The sequence below is a fragment of the Ictalurus furcatus genome, chromosome 15, assembly GCF_023375685.1.
Source record: "Ictalurus furcatus strain D&B chromosome 15, Billie_1.0, whole genome shotgun sequence".
NCBI classification, from domain to species: domain Eukaryota; kingdom Metazoa; phylum Chordata; class Actinopteri; order Siluriformes; family Ictaluridae; genus Ictalurus; species Ictalurus furcatus.
Window position 1 is genome coordinate 9,997,193 of NC_071269.1, and position 24,215 is coordinate 10,021,407.

Genomic DNA, 24,215 nt, shown 5'->3' on the forward strand with positions numbered 1-24,215 from the left:
TGTTTTCCATTTTTCTTTTTCCTTTTTGCATGTTTGACATCAGTCTGCATGCATTAAGAGTAAACACTACTATACAGGTTATGTGTCTGTCAGTTGGCTTTAACAGTCTGTGTATGTATTCTTACAGGAAGAAATGCAAGAGGAAGAAGATAGTCCAAGTAACACTGCAGGTACTTGTGTGTACGTGTGCAGATGAGCTGTTTTAGTCTCTCTTACATTATCTGGCTTTCTTTCCATGCATGTATTTTGTTTTTCCCATAAATAACACCAGGTCCTTGTGTTAGTTCACATTTTTCTTTCTCTTTTTTTCTCTCTATCAGGCAGTAGTCAGGCTCCTGTAGAGGTGGATCAGATGGCAAAGCAGCAGCATGGTGTGTGTGTGGCACAAGAGCTGGCCTGCTCCCTGTGCAAGCAACTGTTTAGCAGCCTGTTCCAGCTGAGGCAGCATGAGTACCGCCACACATTCTCATTAATGCAGCTCTCTGTGGACTGCTTTGAGCCACGGCACCCCCCCAGTGCCCGCTACCGGTGCTCCCGCTGCCCAGCTAGCTTTACACTCAAATCCAATGCCTACCGCCATGAGAAGACAATTCACTTCAAGTGCAAGCTCCTACAGTGTACCTACTGCCTCAAGCACTTTCGTGACCGCACCGATCTCAATCGTCACCTCGCGTCTGTTCACTCAGGAGAGCGAGGCTATGCATGTCCATTCTGCTGCCGTGCCTTTGCAACACAGAAGAACCTGGTCACTCATGTCAGGCTCTGCTTACAGGTGGATGCCTCTCCTGCCAAGCCACTTTCCAGCCCCCATAACAGAGACTGACCCTGTCCTTTTTCATTTGCCACCTAAATGATCATTTTAGCCTGTAGGTTATAATGAAGACAGCAAAGCATCATCATCTACTCAGGGGTCCGTTTTGGCAAGAGCAGTGAGATTTGTACAAGCTCTGTCCAAAATACATACCAGACATGTACAAAAGAAAGATTTTTGTACAAATGTTAATTTGTGAATTAAAGTCTATATTTCATATTATCAAGTATTTTTATATGATTACTGTACATGCACATGCACCAATTGTATAAGGACGACTTACTATACAAAGACAAAGATAAGTACCTTATTTTGTTGCCATGTATATGGGTTTGGGGAATTTATACTGTGAAATGACAGTATTTGTACTGTAGTAATGAGTACAAGTGCTCTCATTGTTTGGCTTTGTTCTCAAACTATCATCCTGTTCACTTTGCCTGTCTTAAGTAAGTAAAACAAGTTTCTGCCTCAGTAGTTCTACCTCATAGGGTCCATCTAAGGGATTCTCACAGACGTGTGCAAAATATATGATCTTTAATTGTCTTAAAATCTATGGATCTTAACCCTTAAAATAAACTGTATTCATGTGAGAATTTTGTTTGTTTTGTTTTTGTAGTTATTAGTTTTGTAGTTACTTGATATTAGTTAATATATATTGCTTTCTTAGGTTATGGTCTTAGGATATTGCTTTAATATATTGCTTTAATGGGTTACGATGGCTGGTGATATATTTGTAGTCACTACCAACCAAGGTTATTATCATTAATGAAAACTACCACGAAAACAAAACTATTAGTGAAAAAAACATTTTTGTTAGGGATTAGGAGGCTTAAGGGTAGACTTTAAATCTGCAGGTCAGAAATGCCGCCCCAAACCCCCCCGTGTCCATCTGTATCTGTCTGTATAACCTCTGCAATTGGCTGAGCTTGACCCCCACTGTGACTCACCCTTGGCCTCTGAGATAAAGAGGATGTTGTATCAAATAATTAGTTTTGAGGACCATGGATACGCTAGTAAACCCTGCAATCCTTGCTGAGCTTACTGTAGGGTTTATGTAAGAGTCTTAAGTAGAGGACTTTTAGGAGGAATGGTTGGTCAGTAATGATACACTGAATAATGTCCATGTTTTTGCTTGTTCATGGTTGTCTTTCAGAAACAAGGACTGCTGTGGAACAAATATGTTGCCCAATCTTTGCATTGAAGTTTATGTTAAACTACTTACCACATGCATTTTTTAACTGTAATGTATGTAATGTAAACCATTCAATTCAATAAAATTTTTATTTGTATAGCGCTTTTAACAACAGACATTGTCACAAAAAGCAGTTTTACAAAATTAAATACATTCAGGATATAAATTTTAAATGTATGAATTTATCAGCAAGCCAGAGGTGACAGTGGCAAGGAAAAACTATCTAAGACAATAGCCAAGTTTCCATCCACTTTTTGCGCATTTCTGTTAGACAAAGTGAAAGTGTGTAAAAAAAAAAAAGTTTGCAATATTTGCTGTCTCCGGCCTGTTTCCACCAAATCGGTATTTTAGCAATAAAATGGTGTGCGTAATGACGTCTTCCTTTTAAAAAAAAACAAATTGTTGCATAAGTTTTGGTGTATTGAAAAAGAAATCTGCCCTTGAGCCATTTCCATAGCCTACATAATTTTGTGTATATTGCAAATTGTGTACCTTTTGTGTCCCGCATGTCCTCAAATCTTTGTAAAAAGGAGAAAGTATTGAGATAATTGACCAGCTTACTTTCATTTTAATTCCACAAATATTTGCAGTTGTACGAAATATCAGAAGACAGCGTCAGAATGGAGCAGCTGCTTGTCTGATAGGGCTCCAAAACTATGAGGCCTATGGGCATAGCCAGGGTGGCTCATCAGGAAAATCGGGAGAATTACCAGTGGGCCACTCATGAATTGGGCTCATAAAATAAGCATTTGTTACATTATTGCGTGACTAATAACTGAAGTAACAAATTACACTACATTTGTGTTTAAAGCACTTACATATGCATTAAAAAGTGCAGTTTTCTCATGTCACTTGGCTCAGCACACATGCTAGCTCTCTCTCTCTCTCTCTCTCTCTCTCTCTCTCTCTCACACACACACACACACACACACACACACACACACACACACGAGTGCATACTTAGGTCGGTACCATGGAGAGAGCTGCACCCATCGCAAGTTGCCACTGACCACCGGTTCCGACCCGAAAGCAGATTGACATCGCCCTGCTCAAGCTGGCATCCTGCCTATGTAGTACAGTGTAGTGGGGGAAACTTTTGGGGTTAGTAAAACGATTGTCCATCGATGTGTCCATCAAAAATGACTGCGGTGTTATGTTAGGCTGCTGAATCCTTGCCGCATCTTGTGTCACAGGTTTACAGTGCGCTGGATGGCACACACATACCTATTCTTCCCCCGACTGATGGATAAATTCTGTCATGTGACACAGTTTTTTATTTGGGCAATGCCATTATTCTCTACAAAAACTGTTTCCATTTTTTCGCATCATTTAAAGTATCAACATAGAGTTTATGCACTAAAGTTAAGTGAAAAAAGATTATGTCGACACTCAATTTTATCGATAATTTGCATTTCCATCAGCTATATTGGTATACATTTTAAAGCGCTAAACCTTTTATTGCAAAAAAAAAAAAAAACCTTGGATGGAATCGTGGCTAATATGAGGAAGAAAAGTTCAGAGGAACCAGACTCAAAACGGAACCCATTCTCATCTGGGTGACACTGGATAGTGCAATTATAAATAAATCCTGTCTATTACTGTGTACTACATGGTCAAAGAATGCAATTGTGTAACCAGGAAATTCATTACAGTTTTCACATAAAGTCTGTTTTGTTGAACTTATCCACTGTTCCCTAATGGAGACTTGAGTGCAAAGCTGTTTGTGGCAATTGCAGTCCTGAAGGTATCATAGCAATTGTAGTCCTAAGCCATCATAGCATAACTGTTCATATGAATTGTGGTTCAAAGCCATCTTCATGGTTTTTAAGTGGTACCACCCTCAGTAAGCTCAATGATTCTCAGGCTGTCCATGTGGAGCTGTCCTCAGCAGCAGTGAGTGATTTCCAACTGATGAAAACTTCAGTCATAAGTAGGGCATCAGGATGGATCAAGCAGGTCCGGAGAGCAGATCACTGTTATCTTAGGAGTATCATGTGTAACTCGACAGAGAGAGGGAGAGATTATTAGGTATACTTATTGTCCCATAATGGCTAAGGACAATGTACAGTGTGCATAGTGGAAGCAAGGGCTCCGGCAAGACTAGCTATAACAGCATAACTAAAAGCAAAAGCCAGAAGGTAACACAGACTTGAGGGCACCCTGGGACATAAAGTGGCCAGCCATGCCACCATCAGCAAACTCGAGTGAATCCCAGTTCACCACATCTCAGTTCATCACAACACTCATGAACCCATGAGCCCATGAACCCTCCAGATCTGCTCCTTTACCTAAGAAAAAACTATTCACAAAAGGCTTGACTAAACATGACTAAATGTTTTCAGCCTAGATTTAACACTGAAACTATGTCCAAGTCTCGAACACTAAGTCCATAACTGTGGGGCTTTGTAAGAGCTACCCCCTGCTGTAGCCTTCACTATTCAAGGTACCAACAAATAACCTGCACCTTTTGATTGAAGTAGGCGTGGTATCATAAAAGACCAAACGTTTGCTCAGGTACTGTGGCGTGAGACCATTCAGAGCTTTATAGGTCAATAGAAGTATTTTGCAGTCAATGTGAAATTTTACTGGGAGCCAGTGCAGTGTGGATAAGATAGGGGTGATGTGGTCATATCTTCTGGTTCTAGTAAGGACTCTTGCAGCTGCATTCTGGACTAACTGTAGCTTGTTTATGCACCTACTGGAACAGAAAAGCTTTACAATAGAGGTAACCTAGAGGTAACAAAAGCATGAACTCATTTTTCTGCATCGTGTAATGACATTATATTTTTTTAGCAATATGACTGAGATATAAAGGCAATCCTAGTAATATTATCTACATGAGCTTTAAATGAAAGACTGGAGTCAATAATCATACCAAGGTCTTTTACTGCTGCACATTATGAAAAAGAAAGGCCATCAAGAGTCACTATGTAATCAGACAGCTTACTTCTAGCTGCATGTGGTCCTAGTACAAGTACTTGGTGCTGTGTTGTCAGAATTAAGTAAAAGGAAGTTAATAAGCATCCAGTGTCTAATGGTGGCTGTCATCTGGCTTTGTTGAAACATACAACTGTGTGTCATCAGCATAACAGTGGAAGCTAATACGTTTATGAATAATTTTGCCCAGAGGTAGCTATATAAAGAAAAGAGCGGTGGGCCTAAAACAGAACCTTGCAGAACACCAAACTTACCTTACTATGCATAGAGAAGTAACCATTTACATCTACAAATTGATAACCATCAATCAAATAAGACCTGAGCCAGGAGAGGGCTGTTCCCTTAATGCTAACACCATTTTCTAGTCTATCAAGGAGAATAGTATGATCAATGGTATCAAAAGCTGCAGTAAGGTCAAGCAATACAAGCAAGGCGACATAACCCTGATCAGAGGCCAGTCATTTACCACTTTAACCAGTGCTGTCATGATGCCTAAATCCTGACTGATACATTTCATGAATGTTATTCCTATGTAGGTATGAGCATGTGCTACAACTGCTGTGCTACAGCTTTTCTAAGATCTTAGAGAAAACAGGAGGTTTGATATTGGCCTATCTTTAGACAATTGACAGGGCCCGAGGTCAGTTTTTTTACTCAGGGTTTTGATAACTGCTCATTTAAATGATTTAAGTACATAGCCAGTGCTATGTACCTAAATTGGTTATTTTTTAGAAGAATTTATTATTTTTAGAAGAGGTTTGATTGCTTCTGGAATTATCTGTTTGAAGAAACATGTAGGTAAGGGATTTAGTATACAAGTTGATGATTTTGATGAGGAAATTAGTGAAATTAGTTTCGTCTCTCACAGGGGAGTAAAACATTATAATCATTGATCTGATATTGTTATATTTTTATCTACCGAGATAGCTATAAAACTGTCGGGTTTTTAATGAATAGTCGGATTTTTTTGCCTGATATTTTCAATTTTGCCATTGTAAAAAATAATTAAGTCATTGCTGCTGCATAATAATTGTGAGCATTTTTCTGTTGTGGTTTTATTCCTAGTTGATTTTGCTACAGTAATGAATAAGAATCTAGGATTATTTTTGTTATCTTCAATTAGGGTGGAGAGATACATTGATCTAGCAGCACTAAGAGATTTTCTATAGTTCAGGAGGCTGTCCTTCCATAATGTTTGAAACACTACCAATTTAATTTGACACCATTTACGTTCTAATGTTGGAGCGGTCTGTTTTAAGGTGTGTGTGTTATCGTTATACCAGGGTGCTAACATTTTCTCTCTAATTATTTTTCTTTTAAGTGGAGCTACTTTATCTAGTATGTAACGGAATGTTGACTTTAAACATTCAGTTGCCTGATCAAGTTCTTTGGGATCAGACAGTGATCCAATCATAGTTGATAACACTGGCAGATTACTGATAAAACTCTGTGCAGTAGCTGATGTGAATGTACGTTTGACATGGTAGCATGGCAAGGTGCATATATTATGATTAGCATACATTTTAAATGAGATGATATAATGATCTGAGATAGCTTCAGACTGTGGAAATGTGACTATATTTTCTATATTTAATCCAAATGTTAGTATTAGATCAAGAGTGTGACCACCATTATAAGTGTATATTATATTCTGATTGACCCCTACTGAATCAAGAATGGACACAATTGCTGTTCTTAGAGGGTCTTCAGTGTTATCAAAATGAATATTAAAGTCTCCATCAATTAATGCTTTGTCTAAAGAAACAACCAGGTTAGATTTGAAATCTTCAAATTCACACAGATGCAATACAATGTAATATATACAGAATACAATATAAATACTAAATACATGGCCAAAAGTATGGACACCTGACTATTACATGTGTGGGCCTTCCCCAAACATTTTGCCACAAAATTGGAAGCACACTAGAATATCTTTGTATGCTGTACCTTTAAGATTTCTCTTCACTTGAACTAAGGGCCTTAGCCCAAACCTATTCCAGCATGACAATGCCTCTGTTTGCCAAGGTTGGTGTGGAAGAACTTGAGTGGCTTGCAAAGAACCCTGACCTCAACCCCAGTGAACACCCTTGGGATGAATTGGAATGTTGACTGCATACCAGGCCTTCTCACCCAACATCAATACCTGACTTCACTAATGCTTTTGTGACATTCCAAATTATAACATAAAACCTTCCCAGATGAGTGGAGGCTGTTATAGCTGCAAAGTGGGGACAAACTCTGTGTTCACACATGTGATTGTGATGGTTAGTTATCCACATACTTTGGCCATATAGTGCACATATACTGTACAAAATACATTATACGAACTTACACAGTTGCCAAATGGCTGTTTGTGGATGACAGAAAATGAAATGCAAGTGGTCCAAAAATTGCAAAGTTAGTCACTTGAGTGGTTACCTCTATGTATTGGCATTGCAAAACAACCAGTTTATTTATTGGTTTATTTTATTTTTTTTCTTTTACAACAAATTTTGGTTATACAGCTGTTTACAGAACCCTTCATATCTCAGCTCAGGATGGTCCTAGCTCCTTGGAACAAAAACTGCTCTCTAGAACATTACAAGGTACACATAAATATATAAGCATTTTGCATATTCTTATTCCTTAGACTTCGAACTTAATCCCAAATGTAATGCTCAAGATTGCTCACAGTTCCACTTTTAGGGTCAGTTTAGAATGGGAAGGGTTCGAGTCTCACTCTTAAAGTTTCTGCTGCTTCTGAGCTCCTGTTGCTGTTTCTGAGCTGTAGTCACTTACTGCTTTTATGAAGGAGAAACAACACCAGAGCTCTGTTTATGACACTGTTCATTTGTAAAACACCCAACTGAACACTGTAATTCCATATTTGGATAAAAATCTATCCATGCATACCAACTGTACACCTGTACCAACATGGTAGATCAGGGTTCATCAAATCTGGCACTCGAGGTCCACTGTCGTGCAGAGTTTAGCTCCAGCCCTAATCAATCACACCTGAGCAAGATAACCAAGGTCTTCAAGATTTCTAGAAAATTACAGGTTAGTTTGGAGGTTATAGCTAAACTATAGATAAGATTTGATGAATCCTGTGATAGATCATGCTTCACTGTTGCTAATATCAAATGTTGTAGCATTTTAGACATCAATGAAAAGCATAAACTTGTATGTCAACCATAAACATAATTACCGTAAAATATTGCTCATTTTTATTATTTGCTATGCTTATATTACATATGTTCATTTCGCAAAGTGCATGAATAAAGTAGCCTTTTCCCCAGATTTTACTAGCCCTAGCTTTTGAAACCAGTGGAATCTCAAACTCAAATTTAAACAGCAGAATGCTACTATGGAGGCCTTATTTATTTGAAAATTTCAGGTTCATGTCCCCCACCAGTGATATTCAACTCGAAACTAAGGGGAATTTTTTTTTTTCCTTGCAATTCTTGCCATGATTAAAAAAAAAAGAGAGAAGTCTCAAACCTGAAATGTTCTGCATGTACACTATATGTACCTACAGTGAGGGAAAAAAGTATTTGATCCCCTGCTGATTTTGTATGTTTACCCACTGACAAAGAAATGATCAGTCTATAACTTTAATGGTAGATTTATTTGAACAGTGAGAGACAGAATAACAACAAAAAAATCCAGAAAAACGCACATCAAAAATGTTATAAATTGATTTGCATTTTAATGAGGGAAATAAGTATTTGACCCCTCTGCAAAACATGACTTAGTACTTGGTTTAAAAACCCTTGTTGGCAATCACAGGTCAGACGTTTCTTGTAGTTGGCCACCAGGTTTGCACACATCTCAGGAGGGATTTTGTCCCACTCCTCTTTGCAGATCTTCTCCAAATCATTAAGGTTTCGAGGCTGACGTTTGGCAACTTGAACCTTCAGCTCCCTCCACAGATTTTCTATGGGATTAAGGTCTGGAGACTGGCTAGGTCACTCCAGGACCTTAATGTGCTTCTTCTTGAGCCACTCCTTTGTTGCCTTGGCCATGTGTTTTGGGTCATTGTCATGCTGGAATATCCATCCACGACCCATTTTCAATGCCCTGTCTGAGGGAAGGAGGTTTTCACCCAAGATTTGACGGTACATGGCCCCGTCCATCGTCCCTTTGATGCGGTGAAGTTGTCCTGTCCCCTTAGCAGAAAAAAAACCCCAAAGCATAATGTTTCCACCTCCATGTTTGACGGTGGGGATGGTGTTCCAGGGTCATAGGCAGCATTCCTCCTCCTCCAAACACGGCGAGTTGAGTTGATGCCAAAGAGCTCCATTTTGGTCTCATCTGACCTCAACACTTTCACCCAGTTGTCCTCAGAATCATTCAGATGTTCATTGGCAAACTTCAGACGGGCATGTATATGTGTTTTCTTGAGCAGCGGACCTTGCGCGCGCTGCAGGATTTCAGTCCTTCACGGCGTAGTGTGTTACCAATTGTTTTCTTGGTGACTATGGTCCCAGCTGCCTTGAGATCATTGACAAGATCCTCCCGTGTAGTTCTGGGCTGATTCCTCACTGTTCTCATGATCAATGCAACTCCACGAGGTGAGATCTTGCATGGAGCCCCAGGCCGAGGGAGATTGACAGTTCTTTTGTGCTTCTTCCATTTGCGAATAATCGCACCAACTGTTGTCCCCTTCTCACCAAGCTGCTTGGCAATGGTCTTGTAGCCCATTCCAGACTTGTGTAGGTCTACAGTCTTGTCCCTGACATCCTTGGAGAGCTCTTTGGTCTTGGCCATGGTGGAGAGTTTGGAATATGACTGATTGATTGCTTCTGTGGACAGGTGTCTTTTATACAGGTAACAAACTGATATTAGGAGCACTCCCTTTAAGAGTGTGCTCCTAATCTCAGCTCGTTACCTGTATAAAAGACACCTGGGAGCCAGAAATCTTTCTGATTGAGAGGGGGTCAAATACTTTTTTCCCTCAGTAAAATGCAAATTAATTTATAAAATTTTTGACATGTGTTTTTCTGGATTTTTTTGTTGTTATTCTGTCTCTCACTGTTCAAATACAACTACCATTAAAATTATAGACTGATCATTTCTTTGTCAGTGGGCAAACGTACAAAATCAGCAGGGGATCAAATACTTTTTTCCCTCACTGTAGGTACCCCCTAAAATTACAACTGAGCCTTTAACCCTTCCTATTATAAATTGACCTCAAAAGTGGAACTGTGAGCAATCTTGAGCATTATATTTGGATTTAAGCTGTAAGTCTAAGGAACAAGAATGTGCAAAATGTTTATACAGTGATATTTGAAAGTTTGTGAACCCTTGAAAATTTTCTATATTTATGCATAAATGAGACATAAAACATCATTAGAGTCCTAAAAGTAGATAAAGAGAGCCCAATTAAACAAATGAGACAAATACTGCATTTGGTCATTTATTTATTATGGAAAATTATCCAATAATTACATATGTGTGAGTGGCATATATGACCCCCTTGTGCAGCAATAACTGCAACTAAATGTTTCCGTTAACTGTTGATCAGTCCTCCACATTGGCACATTGTTGATCAGTCTTGCACATTAATTGAAAACACATGACTCTAATTTCACCTTCAAATTAACTGCTTATCCTTGAGGTTCGCATATTTTTGCCACTCACAGATATGTAATATTGGATCATTTTCCTCAACAAATAAATGAACAAGTACAGTTCCCTCTACTAATTTTGGCACCCTTGGTGAGCAAAGAAGACTGTGAAAAATTCTTATAAAATTGTCTATATTTGTCTCATTTGTTTAAATGGGTTCTCTTTGTCTACTTTTAGGACTGTATATGACCATATACCTTGTAATATGCGCTAGAGAACAGTTTTTGTTCGAAGGAGCTATGACCATCCTGAGCCAAGATACTGAGGTTTCTATAAACAGCTGTATAACCAAATTTTGTTGTGTGCCATGACACAAAGATGTACATCTTAGTTAAAGCAAGTAAAAAATTATTTAAAAAAAAAAAAAAACCCAAAACTGGTCGTTTTGCAATGCTAAAAAAATGTGTGAAAAAAAAAAAAGGAAAATTAAAAATGTGCGCGCAATCTGTATTGGACCACTTGAGATGCATGGTGTGGGCACTCTTAACTTGTGCTAGACCGGTTGTCATGTGCTCACTGTTTTATCTATTATTATTAAAAAAGAAAAACAGGGGAGTGTCACATGAACCGGGAGCGAAATGGCTAACTGAAAATTGGCTCCACTCTAAATCTAAGCATTTAATTTTATTTTCCATCAATTTACACTTTTACGTGATTTATGTGATTATGTCAGATACTCAGAATGACAAAGGCTTCCCAATTTTTTCATTAATATGCTCTCAGAAAAACTAGGAAAAGAAAATGCCTAGTCAGCTAGCCAGTGATGTCAGGGAAGATGCTAACATAGATGTCTGTCTGCAATGTAGCACTATACTACACAAAATCAAGTCGGCTCTTGTCTGGATGGCATTTTTAACCTTGAGACTTCTCTTTCGAGCCTGACTGAAAGAGTTGCAGGCACTAAGAATCGACTAAGTGGGACTGAACAGCAAATCTCTACCAACAAAAGGGCGTAAAGATCACTTGTTTCCCCACAAATCTCCAATGCTGACCAAAACAAACCTCCGAGTTGTATACTAGTGTGGTTCCTGCATTATGGACATGGAAAAAATTTTGAGAGCTGCAATGATAAAACGGGATATCTTTCGCAGTGGTTCCCATCTTTGGTTCTACACTGATATGTCAGCAGAAGTCCTGCAGAGATGTCATCAGTTTGAGGCAGTGGGAATATATACCACAGATTTGCCTACACTGCTGAGCTCAGGTGCCTGCACAAGTGCAAAATTTGCCTAGTTGACAATCCAAAAAAAAGGCTCCAGTTTCCTTGTATCCCTTGACAGTTGAACTATTAACTTGGGACCATACATAGGTTCCCTTTCAAAGGGAACTTCACATTGCGTTTGCTTAACACTGTGGGGAGCACCCTCAAGCGTGACCGGTATCTGAAGCTTGTGTAACATCCTGCCTATTTATAGGCCTGCCGTGATCAGGTGACGTGGCAATTAAGCACGTCACGTGACATATAAACAACACCTGTGAACCTTCTCTCTTCTTGGAAGCCAAAGCGAGTTGGGTTTCAGAGCCTTGCGGATCTGGTCTAGCCACTGCCAAGGCAGCTAGCCATCTCAGGTCCAGGGGATCTCGTATGGCTCTGGAAGAGGGGCCGGAGACAAGCGCTGCTCTATCTCTTGCTCTGTCTTCTGGGTCCAGCTCTCCGCTGGATTTTGGAGCTCACATCCCGACTCCTCCTTCCGCTATGGAAAGCCAAAAAAATAAAATTAAATGCACACACAAAAATAAAAAATAATAATTCCTGTCTGACTCCGAGAAGCCAGAAGGGTGTGCTAAAAACTGAGAGCAGCATATAAAGAGCTGCTTGAAGTGATAACTAAGGCTGGATGAGCTTTTTTCTACCCAGTGGAAATAAATCCCTCACACTGCACTTTTCCAGAAATGCATGACAAAATATCACGCTTCTTGAGAAAACCAGGTATAGACCGTATTTATAATTTCGCGATGATTGATTATTCAGCCATCATGGGTATGAAGGGCATGGCTATTTAGCTATGCTGAAGGTGGAGGAGGCACTTGCATGCTACCGGTCTCCATTGACGGCAGGCAATTTAGGGGGACCAGCATTGCCACCCAAGCCATATAAGGCCACGGTGGCATTGGTGGGCAAGGCTTATGCAGTAGTGGGGCTTGCTAGTGGGTCACTGCAGACAATGGCAGTGCTGCAGGCCTACCAAGCAGACCTGCTGAGTGAGCTTGACATTCAGCCAGTTCCTTCCCTGTTGTGTCGAGTTCACCCGGGCATCCACGACTGGAGCCTGGGCCAGCGCTAGTGCGAAGGAGACACAGAAGTTGAGTATGGCAGCCCACCAACCCCCACAGACAGGCAGGGGAAACGGGCGGCCACAGTCACGGCCTGCTACTAGGCCTGATCTGAGAATGGTCATAAAGGCCAAGCAGACAAAAGAGGAACGTTCCTGAGGGGCTGTGGAGGGATGTATCAGGGGACATGAGGTTGTTAGGGTAGTTAGCCCCCTGTGCTACTGTAGGACCTCCCCTAGCCAAGGCTGTCCCACATTTTCAGTGTTCTCTGGTCAGCGGGCTATCACAGGACAATGAAAATCTGATGCTTTCCCTCCAATAGAATGTGGAAAGGTTAACGTCACTAAAAGTCCATCTGGCAGCGTGGAAACTACTGCCAAATGTGTCTCCATGGGCTCTGTCTACCATAGAAAAGGGTTACCGGGTCCAGTGTAGAGCTCGACCCCCCCCCCCCCCCCGGTTCAAAGGTGTGCTATCCACAGTAGTCAGCACAGACCAGAGCCCGACTTTAGCGCGGGAAGTAAGATCCCTCTTGGACAAAGGGGCCATAGAACATGTACCCCGTTCCCTGAGTGAGGGAAGTTTTTACAGCTGTTATTTCCTGGTGCGCAAAAAATAGAGGAGTATGCAGCCAATTTTATATCTACGTTATCTGAATTGTACTCTTCGGACATACCGGTTCAAAATGCTGATGCCCAAACTTATCGTTCCACAGATTCAGTTTGAGGACTTGTTTGTGACGATAGATCTAAAAAGGTTCATATTTCCACATAGAAATATCGCCCAGTCACAGGAAGTTCCTGGGGTTTGCATTGGAGGCGATGCATACCAAGATCGGGTTCTTCCCTTCGGGCTAGCTTTATCCCCTAGCACCTTCACAAAGCGCATGGATGTCATTCTGGCTCCATTGTGACTCCTGGGCATCCGTGTACTAAACTACCTGGACGATTCAGGGAACTGGCGGTTCAACATCGAGATGTTGTCCTCGTCCACATGAAGAGCTTGGGGCTGAGGTTGAACTGCAGAAAAGTATGCTTTCTCCAGTGCAGTGGACAACTTTTCTAGGGATTATAAGGATTCTACTATGATGAGGACGTTTCTATCCCCAACATGCGTAGGATCAATCCTATCAACGTTGAGCAAGATAAAGCTGTATCTTGGCATCCCCTCAGGTCTCTATGAGATACTGTTAGAGATTATGGCAGCAGCAGCCAACATCATACCATTGGGCCTATTGCACAGGAGACCGTTTCAGTGGTGGCTGAGAAGTTGGGGGTTTCGTCCGAGGACGAAACCTCTGAGAGTAATCAGTGTCACGCGGTGATGCCTGTAATGTATATGTGATTAATAAAGACGCATTATCATTATAATTATGCCTACGTGCGCTGAGAATTTGGAAGTGTTCCCGGTTTCTAGCCTTGGGTCACACTCTAGGGGTGTCTCCTTATCGCAAGACGGTAATGACAGACACCTCCCTCATGGGCTGGGGCGAGGTCTTAGACGGCTGTCCAACTCATGGTCTCTGTAGCGGCCCTCATCTGTAGTGGAATTGAAATGTGGGCCATATTCCTAGCACTGAAATTCTTTCTTCCTCAATTGAGAGGTCACCATGTGTTTACAGACAACACAGCAGTGGTCTCATATAACGACCACCAGGGAGGATGATGTTCACGCCCCCTGTTCAGGTAGGCACAATTAATTCTTCTCTGGGAAGAGGGAAAGTTTTGTCAGTGAGTGCAATGTACATTCTGGGCAACTGGAATGTGGGGGCAGACATCCTGTTGAGGCAGGGACTGAGGCCCAAGCGGGAATGGATGTGTTCGCCTCCGAGGAGACAATACACTGCCTGCTGTGGTTCGCCCTCACTCCTCATGCACCCTTAGGGCTGGACACCATGGTGCACACGTGTCCGAGATCACATCTATATGCTTTTCCCCCAATCATTCTGCTCTCACAAGTTCTAGCAAGAGTTCACACAGACTATCTATGTCTGCTGCTAGTAGCACCTTATTGGCCAGATCGAATATGGTTCTCAGAGACAATATCCCTGCTAGATGGCACTCCTTCAGAGATTCCCATCCGCAGGAATCTACTGTCTCAAGCCGGAGGGCTGATTTATCACCCTCGGCCGGAACTATGGAAACTGTGGGTCTGGCCCCTGAGGGGCACCATCTCATAGATTCTGGTCTCACAACTGAGGTTGTAGAGACCATGCAGAATGCTAGAACGCCATCCACGAGGAAATTGTATGTGCTCAAGTGGCAACTTTTTGTCTCACGGTGTGAGGAACGTCAGCTAGACTCAGCAAACTGCGCAATAGCTACAGTCCTGGAGTTCTTACAAGGATGTTTCTCAACAGGGTTGGCTCCTCCTACAATCAGGGTCTACGTGGCCACTATTTTGGCAAGCCAGGCCCCTATTTATGGAGCATCTGTGGGGCAACATCCTCTAACTTTGAGGGATATGCATGGTGTCAGGTGGCTGAGGCACATCTGCAGACCACACACACCTTCCTGGGACCTTTCTGTGGTCCAGGAAGGTCTGTCAGGTGCCGCATTTGAGCCTTTAGTGTCAGCCTCTGTGAAGCTTCTGACTCTAAAGGTAGCTCTTCTGCTGGCCCTGACATCTCTCAAGCGAGTAGGAGATCTACAGCTCCCTGTTTCCCCTTCCTGCCTTGACTTTACCCCTGCATTAGCCAAGGCCTTCCTGTATCCTAGGCCAGATTATATTCCTAAAGTTCCTACATCTGCTGCCCAGCCAGTAGTGTTGCAGGCTTTCTGCCCTCCTCTGTTCCTCATACTGGAACAAGGGAAATTGCACCGACTGTGTCCACTAAGGGCTCCCTGTACTTACGGCCACCGCTCCAGCCAGTGGCGTAAGTCAGAGCAGCTGCTGGTCAGCTTTGGCGGTGACAGCAGAGGTGATGCTGTGTTGAAACAGCGCATCTCTAATTGGATAGTCTAAGCTATCTCTATTGCTATCACTTATGAGATGTGCAGTCTCGCTATGCTTCTAGGCATACGGGCTCATTCCACTAGGAGGGTCGCCTCCTCGAAGGCTTTGTCCAAAGGGGTATCTTTACAGGATGTGTGTGCTGTGGCGGGGTGGTCTACACCGCACACATTCATTCGATTTTACAGCCTGGATATACATTCTGGCCCAGACTCGATTGTCTTGCAGTGACCCTCGGGCTTGGATATTTTTGAACAGGCCATACCCTCAGTATGACGGAGTGGGTATTCTTGTTCCCACAGTGTTAAGCTAACGCAACGTGGAGTTCCCTTTGAAAGGGAACGTCCGGGTTACACTTGTAACCCTATTCCCTGAGAAGGGAACGAGACATTGCGTAGCTTTTTCATACTGGAGCATGCCTGTGAATTGCGTCTTCGCTTCAGATAATAGAGGCTGACGATGCTGTTCACAGGTGTCGTTTATATATCATGCGATGCGCTTAATTACCATGTCACCTGATCATGGCAGACCTATAAATATGCATGATGTTACACAAGCTTCAGATACCGGTCATGCACGAGGGTGCTCCCCACAGTGTTAAGCTAACGCAACGTCTCATTCTCTTCTCAGGGAACAGGATTACATGCATAACCCAGATGATTTATCATAGGAAATTTTTCACCAAAATGAAACTTTTATTAGCCCTGGAACTTGTATGTAACGATAGAACATTAAGGGTATAGGGCCTTTTTATTTTAATCTTCTTGCCTTGCTTCAACTTGTTGAACATGTAGCTCTTAAAACTCAGGAGAGAATGGGTAGGCCAAATTTATTGATCTTATTTTAAGTCCAATAAAAGAGGTACTGATATACTTATAAACGAAAACACTCCTTTTGTACTTTAAAAGGAAGAAAGTTATTCTGAAGGCACATACACCTTAGTTACTAGTTTTATTGTTGGCCAGCATTTTACCATTTTAAACATATACGCTCCAAAGGAAGACTGCCCCAAATGTATGTCTTGTATTTTGTCAGCACTGTAAAGGTCTTGGGGTTGTAGTAGGTGACTTTCATTTCATATTGAATGCCATTTTGGTTAAATAATCTTTAGCTGCTATGACAAATTCAAAAATAATTTCATACTCTCAAGTTCATGTGTCAGCATTCAGGTCTTGTGGATGTGTGGAGAGAATTACATCACATTGACAAAGATGACGTTTTACTTCTCATAAATCATATTCCAGATTGAAGCACCAAAGCTGCCCCACACCATCACACTTCCACCAACATGCTTAACTGTAGGTATGATGTTCTTTTTGTGGAATTCTGTATTTGGTTTACGCCAGATATAACAGGACCCCTGTCTTCCAAACAGTTCCACTCATCAATTCACAGAACATTCTCCCAAAATGTTTGAGGATTATCAAGGTGTGTTTTGGCAATATTCAGATGAGCCTTAATGTTCTTCTGGGTTAGCAGTGGTTTTTACCTCGCCACTCTTCCATGGATGCCATTCATGAACAGTGAATTATTAATGCAAGGGAGAACCTTTGTTGATGCAAGAGAGGCCTGTAGGTCCTTTGATATTGTCCTTGGCTCTTTTGTGACTTGGTGGATGAGTAGTTTCTGTGCTCTTGGAGGAATTTTGGAAAGTTGGCCACATCTGGGAGGGTTCACTACTGTACCGAGTTTTTCCATTTGGAGATAATGGCTCTCACTGTGGTTCTTTGGAGTCCCAGAGCCTTTGAAATAGCTTTGTAACCCTTCCCAGACTGATGTATTTCAGTCACCTTCTTCCTCATCATTTCTGGAATTTCTTTCAATTTTGGCATAATGTGTTGCTGGGTAAAACCTTTTTAGCAAAAGTTCTGTATAAATGTTGATTTGATTGAACAGGGTTTGCCATAATCAGGCCTGGTTGCATTTAGTCCAGCTGAACTCCAATTTGGATGCAGTTTCATTTGGGGAATTAGTTAGATTTTGGGAATTAGTAACTATGGGGGCAAATACATTTTCACACAGACCCAGTTGGTATTGGGTAATGTTTTTTGCTTATTTATTTATTTTGCAATAAATAACATTATCGTTCAAAAACTGTATTTTGTGTTTACTAAGGTTGCCTTTGTTTTATCTTATAATTTGTTTTTAATTTTAGCTCTCTCCTGATCTTTTTTCCTTCTCCTTCCTATATGTTTTGGCTAGTTCTTGTATGTAGAATTGAATTTATACAGACTTGATGAACAGTGATTTTCATTGTGAAAAAAAGTAAAAAAAAAAAGAAAAAAAAAAAAAAAAGAAAGAAAGAAAGAAAAAGAGGAAAATAGAATATGAATTTTTGTGAAAGCTGCCAAGACTGGATTATCTCTACATCATGGTGTATCTCTAACTGAATGCCTATACAAGAAATCATTGAGATCTTATTAAGGATAATATATTATTTGATGCAGCAATCATTGCTATCTTTTTTGCACATGTTAAGAATTAAACATATTTTCATTCTAAATACAGATTCAGAATAGTTTTTCCTAGTTTTGCTTACGTGCTCTTTTAAGTTTAGTGGATATGAATTCTATATTAGGACCACTGCTTCATCCTAGTCACTATATAAATTGTTCTTTTATGTGGCCTAAATAAAAAATTTAAACAAGAATAATACTGTAAAATTGGTCCTACATGAAGTGACATCTGCCAACCAGTTTGCATCCAATTTTGAAAACTTACCCTAGTGAATTCTCATGTGTCCTTTACACCATCACTCAGTGTTTTTCCTCTTTTTCCTCTCTGCAGTAAATGACTTCACAGTGATCAGGAAGAAATTCAAGTGTCCATACTGCAGCTTCTCAGCCATGCACCAGTGCATTCTGAAGAGGCACATGCGCTCTCACACAGGCGAGAGGCCCTACCCCTGTGAAATCTGTGGCAAGAAGTTCACCCGCCGCGAACACATGAAAAGGCATACCCTGGTGTGTTGAGAACAGTGCAGTATGATAGGAGAGTCAACAGGGGGCAGCACTGCCAATAGCTCAGATTCACACATGGAAAACATTAACATTTATTAAATAGGCATAAGAATGTATAGAATTTTTTTTGGCAGACAATTTTCAAAAACAATTGCGAACTGTATTTGCAATTGCATTTTCTAATTGTGGATGCATAGATTGACATAATGCAAATTAAAATGCAAATTGTGTATTACCATTTGCGCGTTCGTTTACACGAACATACAATGTTTGCCAAGTTTCAAATGGAAACACAAAGCCCATTTGCAATTGCATTTCCCATGTCTTACGAGTTATAATCCTGTCATATCAAAATAGCAATAGCAATTACCCCGTTTGCTATTTCATGTCCTCAGGGTCGCATACAGAGCCTGCCAAAATTCAAATGGAATATTAAATCCCTTTGCATTTGCATTTCCGATGCCTTGCACAGAAACCTGCCAACAGGTGTTGGGGGTGGGAGTATACTATGGGGCGTGTTTGTATTTGGAAGTGACGTCAGTCACAGTCGACCACATTTTAGAGCACCTTGGGGTCATACACGGCCATAATAAACCATCGGCAGTTTAAAGTTTTTGTTGGGATGTAATTTTAACTGTAAGAAATTGCCCATAAAACTAGTCAGTTTCCACAAGCAAGCATTACATTTGAAATTTGGCAGACACTGTACATCCGTGTAAATGAAAACGGTAATATACGATTTGCAATTTAATTTGCGTTATGTCATAATTTATGCGTCCACAATCAGGAAACACAATTGTAAATACAGTTTGCAATTACTTTTGAAAATTGTCCGTAAAATACTTAAGTATGCTTTTATCCAAAGTGACTGAAAAAAGAGGCAGGATATTATTACAGCATACAGGTGCTTGAAGAGCTAACAGTGATACATGTGGCACAGTCTTTTGTTCATCTGACCAGAAATAAGTGCAAGATACTTACAGAAATAACAGTAAGAGCAACAAAAAAATACAAGTGATGGACTAATCTAGTCACAAGGGAGTCAGTCAAACTATAAATGATTGAATTTTACAAAGCTAGCTAGCAATGTAGTGCAAAATGATTAAGCAACAAAGTTTGTGGATCACCACAACAGGTAGGACATCAAAGAAAACACCTAGATACTCAAAATGAGTATCAGCATTCAAGTGCTTATTATCAGCATAACAGTGCTCTAAGAGGAGGTAGGTTTGTAGTCATATAAACAAATATGTTTGAGATTTAGGTTTAAGATTCTCATTATAATGGGCAGTTTTCCTGCCAACACTTACTGTGTGAGAATTTTTTGTCTGAAAGACATGTGATTATGTTTTGTGTCACTTTCTGTTTCATGTTTGGAATATTTTTAATTACTCTTTAAGCATTTTACCTATTGAGCGTTTACATCTTGTATGACTGTTTACTGAAATTTTAATAAAATACCACTGTATTTTTTTTTTTTTTTTTGGTGCAAAGAGGTAACGTGTATTTAAATAAGAGTGATACAGTCCCCTTCGAAACTATTGGAATGGCAAGGCCAATTCATTTGTTTGTGCTGTACAAAAAAGGCATTTGGGTTTGAGATGTATAAGAGATGAGAGTTTAGGATTTCAGCTTTTATTTCCTAGTATTTACATCTAGATGTGTTAAACAATCTAAAACATAGAACTCAGACCACCCAATTTTTAGGTGAGCAAAAGTATAGGAACAGATTCTTAAACGTCTACAAGTAAATTAAAGTAAATAACACAATATTTGGTTGCATATCCCTTGCTTGCAATAATTGCATTAAGCCTGCAACTCATTGACATCACAAAATTATTGGTTTCTTCTTTGGTGACGCTTTTCCAGGCTTTTAGCAGCCTCTTTCAGTTCTTGTTTGTTTCAGGGGGTTTCTGCCTTCACTCTTCTCTTCAGGAGGTGAAATGCATGCTCGATTGGGTTAAGGTCTAGTGATTGACTTGACTACTCTAAAACCTTCCACTATCCCCCCGATAAAGTCCTTTGTTGAGTTGGCAGTGTGTTTTGGATCATTGTCTTGCTGCATAATAAAGTTCCTCCCGATTAATTCGAATGCATTTCTCTGTAAATTTTCAGTCAAAATGTTCCTGTAAACTTCCAATTCATTCTGTGGCTACCATCATGAGTTACATCATGAGTAAAGATTAGTGAGCCTATTCCAGAAGCAGCCATGCAAGCCCAAGCCATGCCACGACCTCCACCATGTTTCAAAGATGAACTTGTGTGTTTAGGATCATGAGCAGAGCCTTTCCTTCTCCACACTTTGGCCTTTCAATCACTTTGGTAGAGGTTAATCTTGGTTCCAGAACTTTTGTGGCTCATCTCTGTATTTCTTTGCAAATTCCAATCTGACTTTCTAATTCTTATTGCTGATGAGCGGTTTTCATTTTGTGGTATGGCCTCTATATTTCAACTCTTGAAGTCTTCTTCGAACGGTGAATTGTGATACTTTCACCCCTGCCCAGTGGAGGTTGTTGATGATGTCACTGACTGTTGTTTTTGGGATTTTCTTCACAGCTCTCAAACTGTTTCTGTCATCAGCTGTTGTTGTTTTCCTTGGCCAAACCATTCAGTGTCTGTTGCTCAGTACACCAGTGGTTTCTTTCTTTTGCAGGACACTCCAATTTGTTCTATTGGCTATGTCCAATGTTTGTGCAATGATTTATTTTCGCTGTTTTCTCAGTTTCAAAATGGTTTGCTTTTCTCCCATAGATAGCTCTCTGATATTCATGTTGGCTTATCCTGATATTCTTATTAGCTTATTCATGTTAGTTCATCCTTACCAAATGACAGGTAAAACTGTAGGCTAAAACCAAGAGTAGATGTTCAGAGCTATTTTATTGTTTAAACAGTCAATCTAACAGGATACATCTGAGTATCAAGAAACACCTGTCAGTCAAGTGTTCCAATATTTTTGCTCACCTACAAACTGGGTGTTCTGATACAAAATGTTGTTTAACACATATACATATAATACCAGGAAATAAAAGCTGAAATTCTAAACTCTCTTCTTGTACTCATCTTTTTTTTTTTATCTCAAAACCAAATGTCTTCAGTCTACAGCAAAAACAAATGAATTGGCCTTGCCATTCCAATAGTTTCAGAGAGGACCGTAAGTCTTTCAGAAACTGTCAGAGTCTTTTAGCTCTTCTTTATTCCTCTCTGTTTCTGATTCTCATGTTTATCTAAGTGTGGTTAAACAAGTATGCCACAGAAATTGTGTCACAGAAATGTAAGGCACAGCTAGAAATAAGTTGTGTAATTAGTCCTTATATGTGATCAGTAGTGATCTGGATTGCCTGGCTATCAGTTTTACTCTTTAAAGATTTTCAAGACTATAACTATCCTTGTTTCTGTTGTTTATCTCTCCTTTAATGACAAAAAAAAAATAGCTTAGCTGTTTTTGATAATGACCATTAGGTTGTAAAGTCAAATTCCCAGAATGGAGTTCCACTGTTGTGCAAGACCCTCCATTGGTGCTGTTACAATAGCTGACCTCATAGGGGATAAATAAAAGTTAATACATTTTGTATATCCTGTTTTTTCCCAGGTGCACAGTAAGGATAAGAAGTATGTATGTAAGGTCTGCAGTCGAGTCTTCATGTCAGCTGCCAGTGTAGGCATCAAACATGGCTCCCGTCGCCATGGGGTTTGTACAGAGTGCTCAGGTCGTGGTATGGCCGCCCTGCTGGACCACAACGGTGAGGAGGAAGAGCTCCTCTACCCTGGCAATCACCGTTTCCCTGACGATGGTGAAGAAGAAATGCTCCCGGAGGCGGAGCTGATGGAGGAAGCAGGCGAGGATAGAGAGAGCACAAAATGGCCAGGTAACTCAGGTATGGCACATCACAATGAAGGTGTCACAGATGATGCCAAGGAGGAGAGTGATTCAGTGCAAGAGGGTGAGACCAGGGCAGGCAGTGATAAAGAATTTGCATGGATTTCCTAGTTGTGCACCAGCAGTCTGGTCCATCCCAAAGCGCCTTCTGACAGGCATGTGCCAGTCTGAAGTTCCAGAGTCAGATCCCTGTGTGTAAAGGGAGCCACACACACACACACACACACACACACCAATCCTAGAGATGAAGATATGGCAGGTAAATGAGAGAAGGGAATCCTCTCTACATGCTGCAACGTGTGTCTGAGCCAGTGTTTGCTTCATCTTCTTTCATCCTAAGGACCAGATGAGTTGGGATGTTGGTGTTTTGTATAATTTATTTCTGACCACAGAGAATAAAAGTGTCTTGGATGTTACTGTTAATCAATCAAACTGTGTTGATGGCTTGGAGAAAGGATGCATATGACTGGCACAATCTCCGTACGCAGTCACCACTGGCTGCTGTCTTAACTATTCCAAATCTGGGTATATCAATTGACTTTCTGCAGTTTTGAGCACATTGTTTTCTGCAAACAAAAACTGCCACAGACTTGCACTTTAAATATTGACTGTCCTGTCAATTCCTTGTTTTTGTGGTTTACATTTTTATTCCAATTTACAAATATGGTGACCGCTCCTACCTTTAAATATACAGTTCCTCAAGACTGTTATATATTTGTGCAGAGTTTGATGATTATAATGTATGTTTTTTAAATATTTTCTTTCTTTGCCAATTATGTCTTCTTAAATCATGTGCAAATAAAAACAAGAATGCGTATATTTGATGATTTTGTGTTTATAAAAGACAATGGATAGAAAAGGGAACACTATGCAGAAATAAATTTGTCAGCTGTAGTTCTAATTTCTCCTTCAAAGAAGTCTTTCAAGGAAGTGAGAATGAGAGAGAAATAGGGGTTGTGGTTGATATTTGAATTAATTGTAATATTGCATTTTTTTATCTTTAATATTCCCATATAACTTACATTCCATGTCTCTTAGTCAGGGGAAAAGGCTAGATTTATTAAGAGAATATCCAGTGAGAGGTGGGTGATTGTGTGTCTGTGTAAATGTCTGAATGTGAATAGCACGTGTGAGCTATATAGGACCCCAAAGTTGTGGCATTGTTGAATATGTGAAGCCAATCAAAATATTCATAAGTCTTTACTGCTATTGATAACTTTTAATCTTTCTCTGAATTGTCACTCAGAGTTTACTGTATTTTACTTTTTTCATTCTTGTACCTAATTTCACCTTCTGCCTCTGGAATCTTTAAACCTCTGTAATTTGTTACATCTGAACTCAAAATGTATGCATTGGTGTTTTTTTTTTCATAGATCACACCAGATGTTTGATCTTCTGTGATATTTCTTTTTAATATCTCTCCTTCTTTTTTTCCATTCTTCTTTAAGACTGTTTTCCCTTCTATGATTGGTGTCTATTTTGTTAAAAACAACAAACTGTGTAAAAGGATCGTGTTGGAAATACCTTAAGTCTGGCGCATGCTTTAAGTGAATTTTGTCTGTTTATTTTGTTGATAGGTTATTTATTAACCCTATGATT

General features: G+C 40.3%; 1 protein-coding gene across 5 annotated transcripts in view; it reads left to right on the forward strand.

Moving 5' to 3' along the window:
- Positions 1–23,883, forward strand: part of zbtb46 (zinc finger and BTB domain containing 46) — a 198,967-nt gene extending 175,084 nt beyond the window's left edge. For 4 of the 5 annotated variants that reach the window (XM_053643645.1, XM_053643643.1, XM_053643644.1 and 1 more), the window contains 2 exons: positions 128–170; positions 321–3,096. In XM_053643645.1, coding sequence (XP_053499620.1) covers positions 128–170; positions 321–823 — 546 coding nt within the window. In that variant the 3' untranslated portion in view covers positions 824–3,096. Of the gene's footprint in view, positions 1–127; positions 171–320; positions 3,097–18,566; positions 18,743–22,328 lie in introns of those variants that run through there. The other variant, XM_053643647.1, reaches the window with a different exon arrangement.
- The last annotated feature ends 332 nt before the right edge of the window (positions 23,884–24,215 follow it).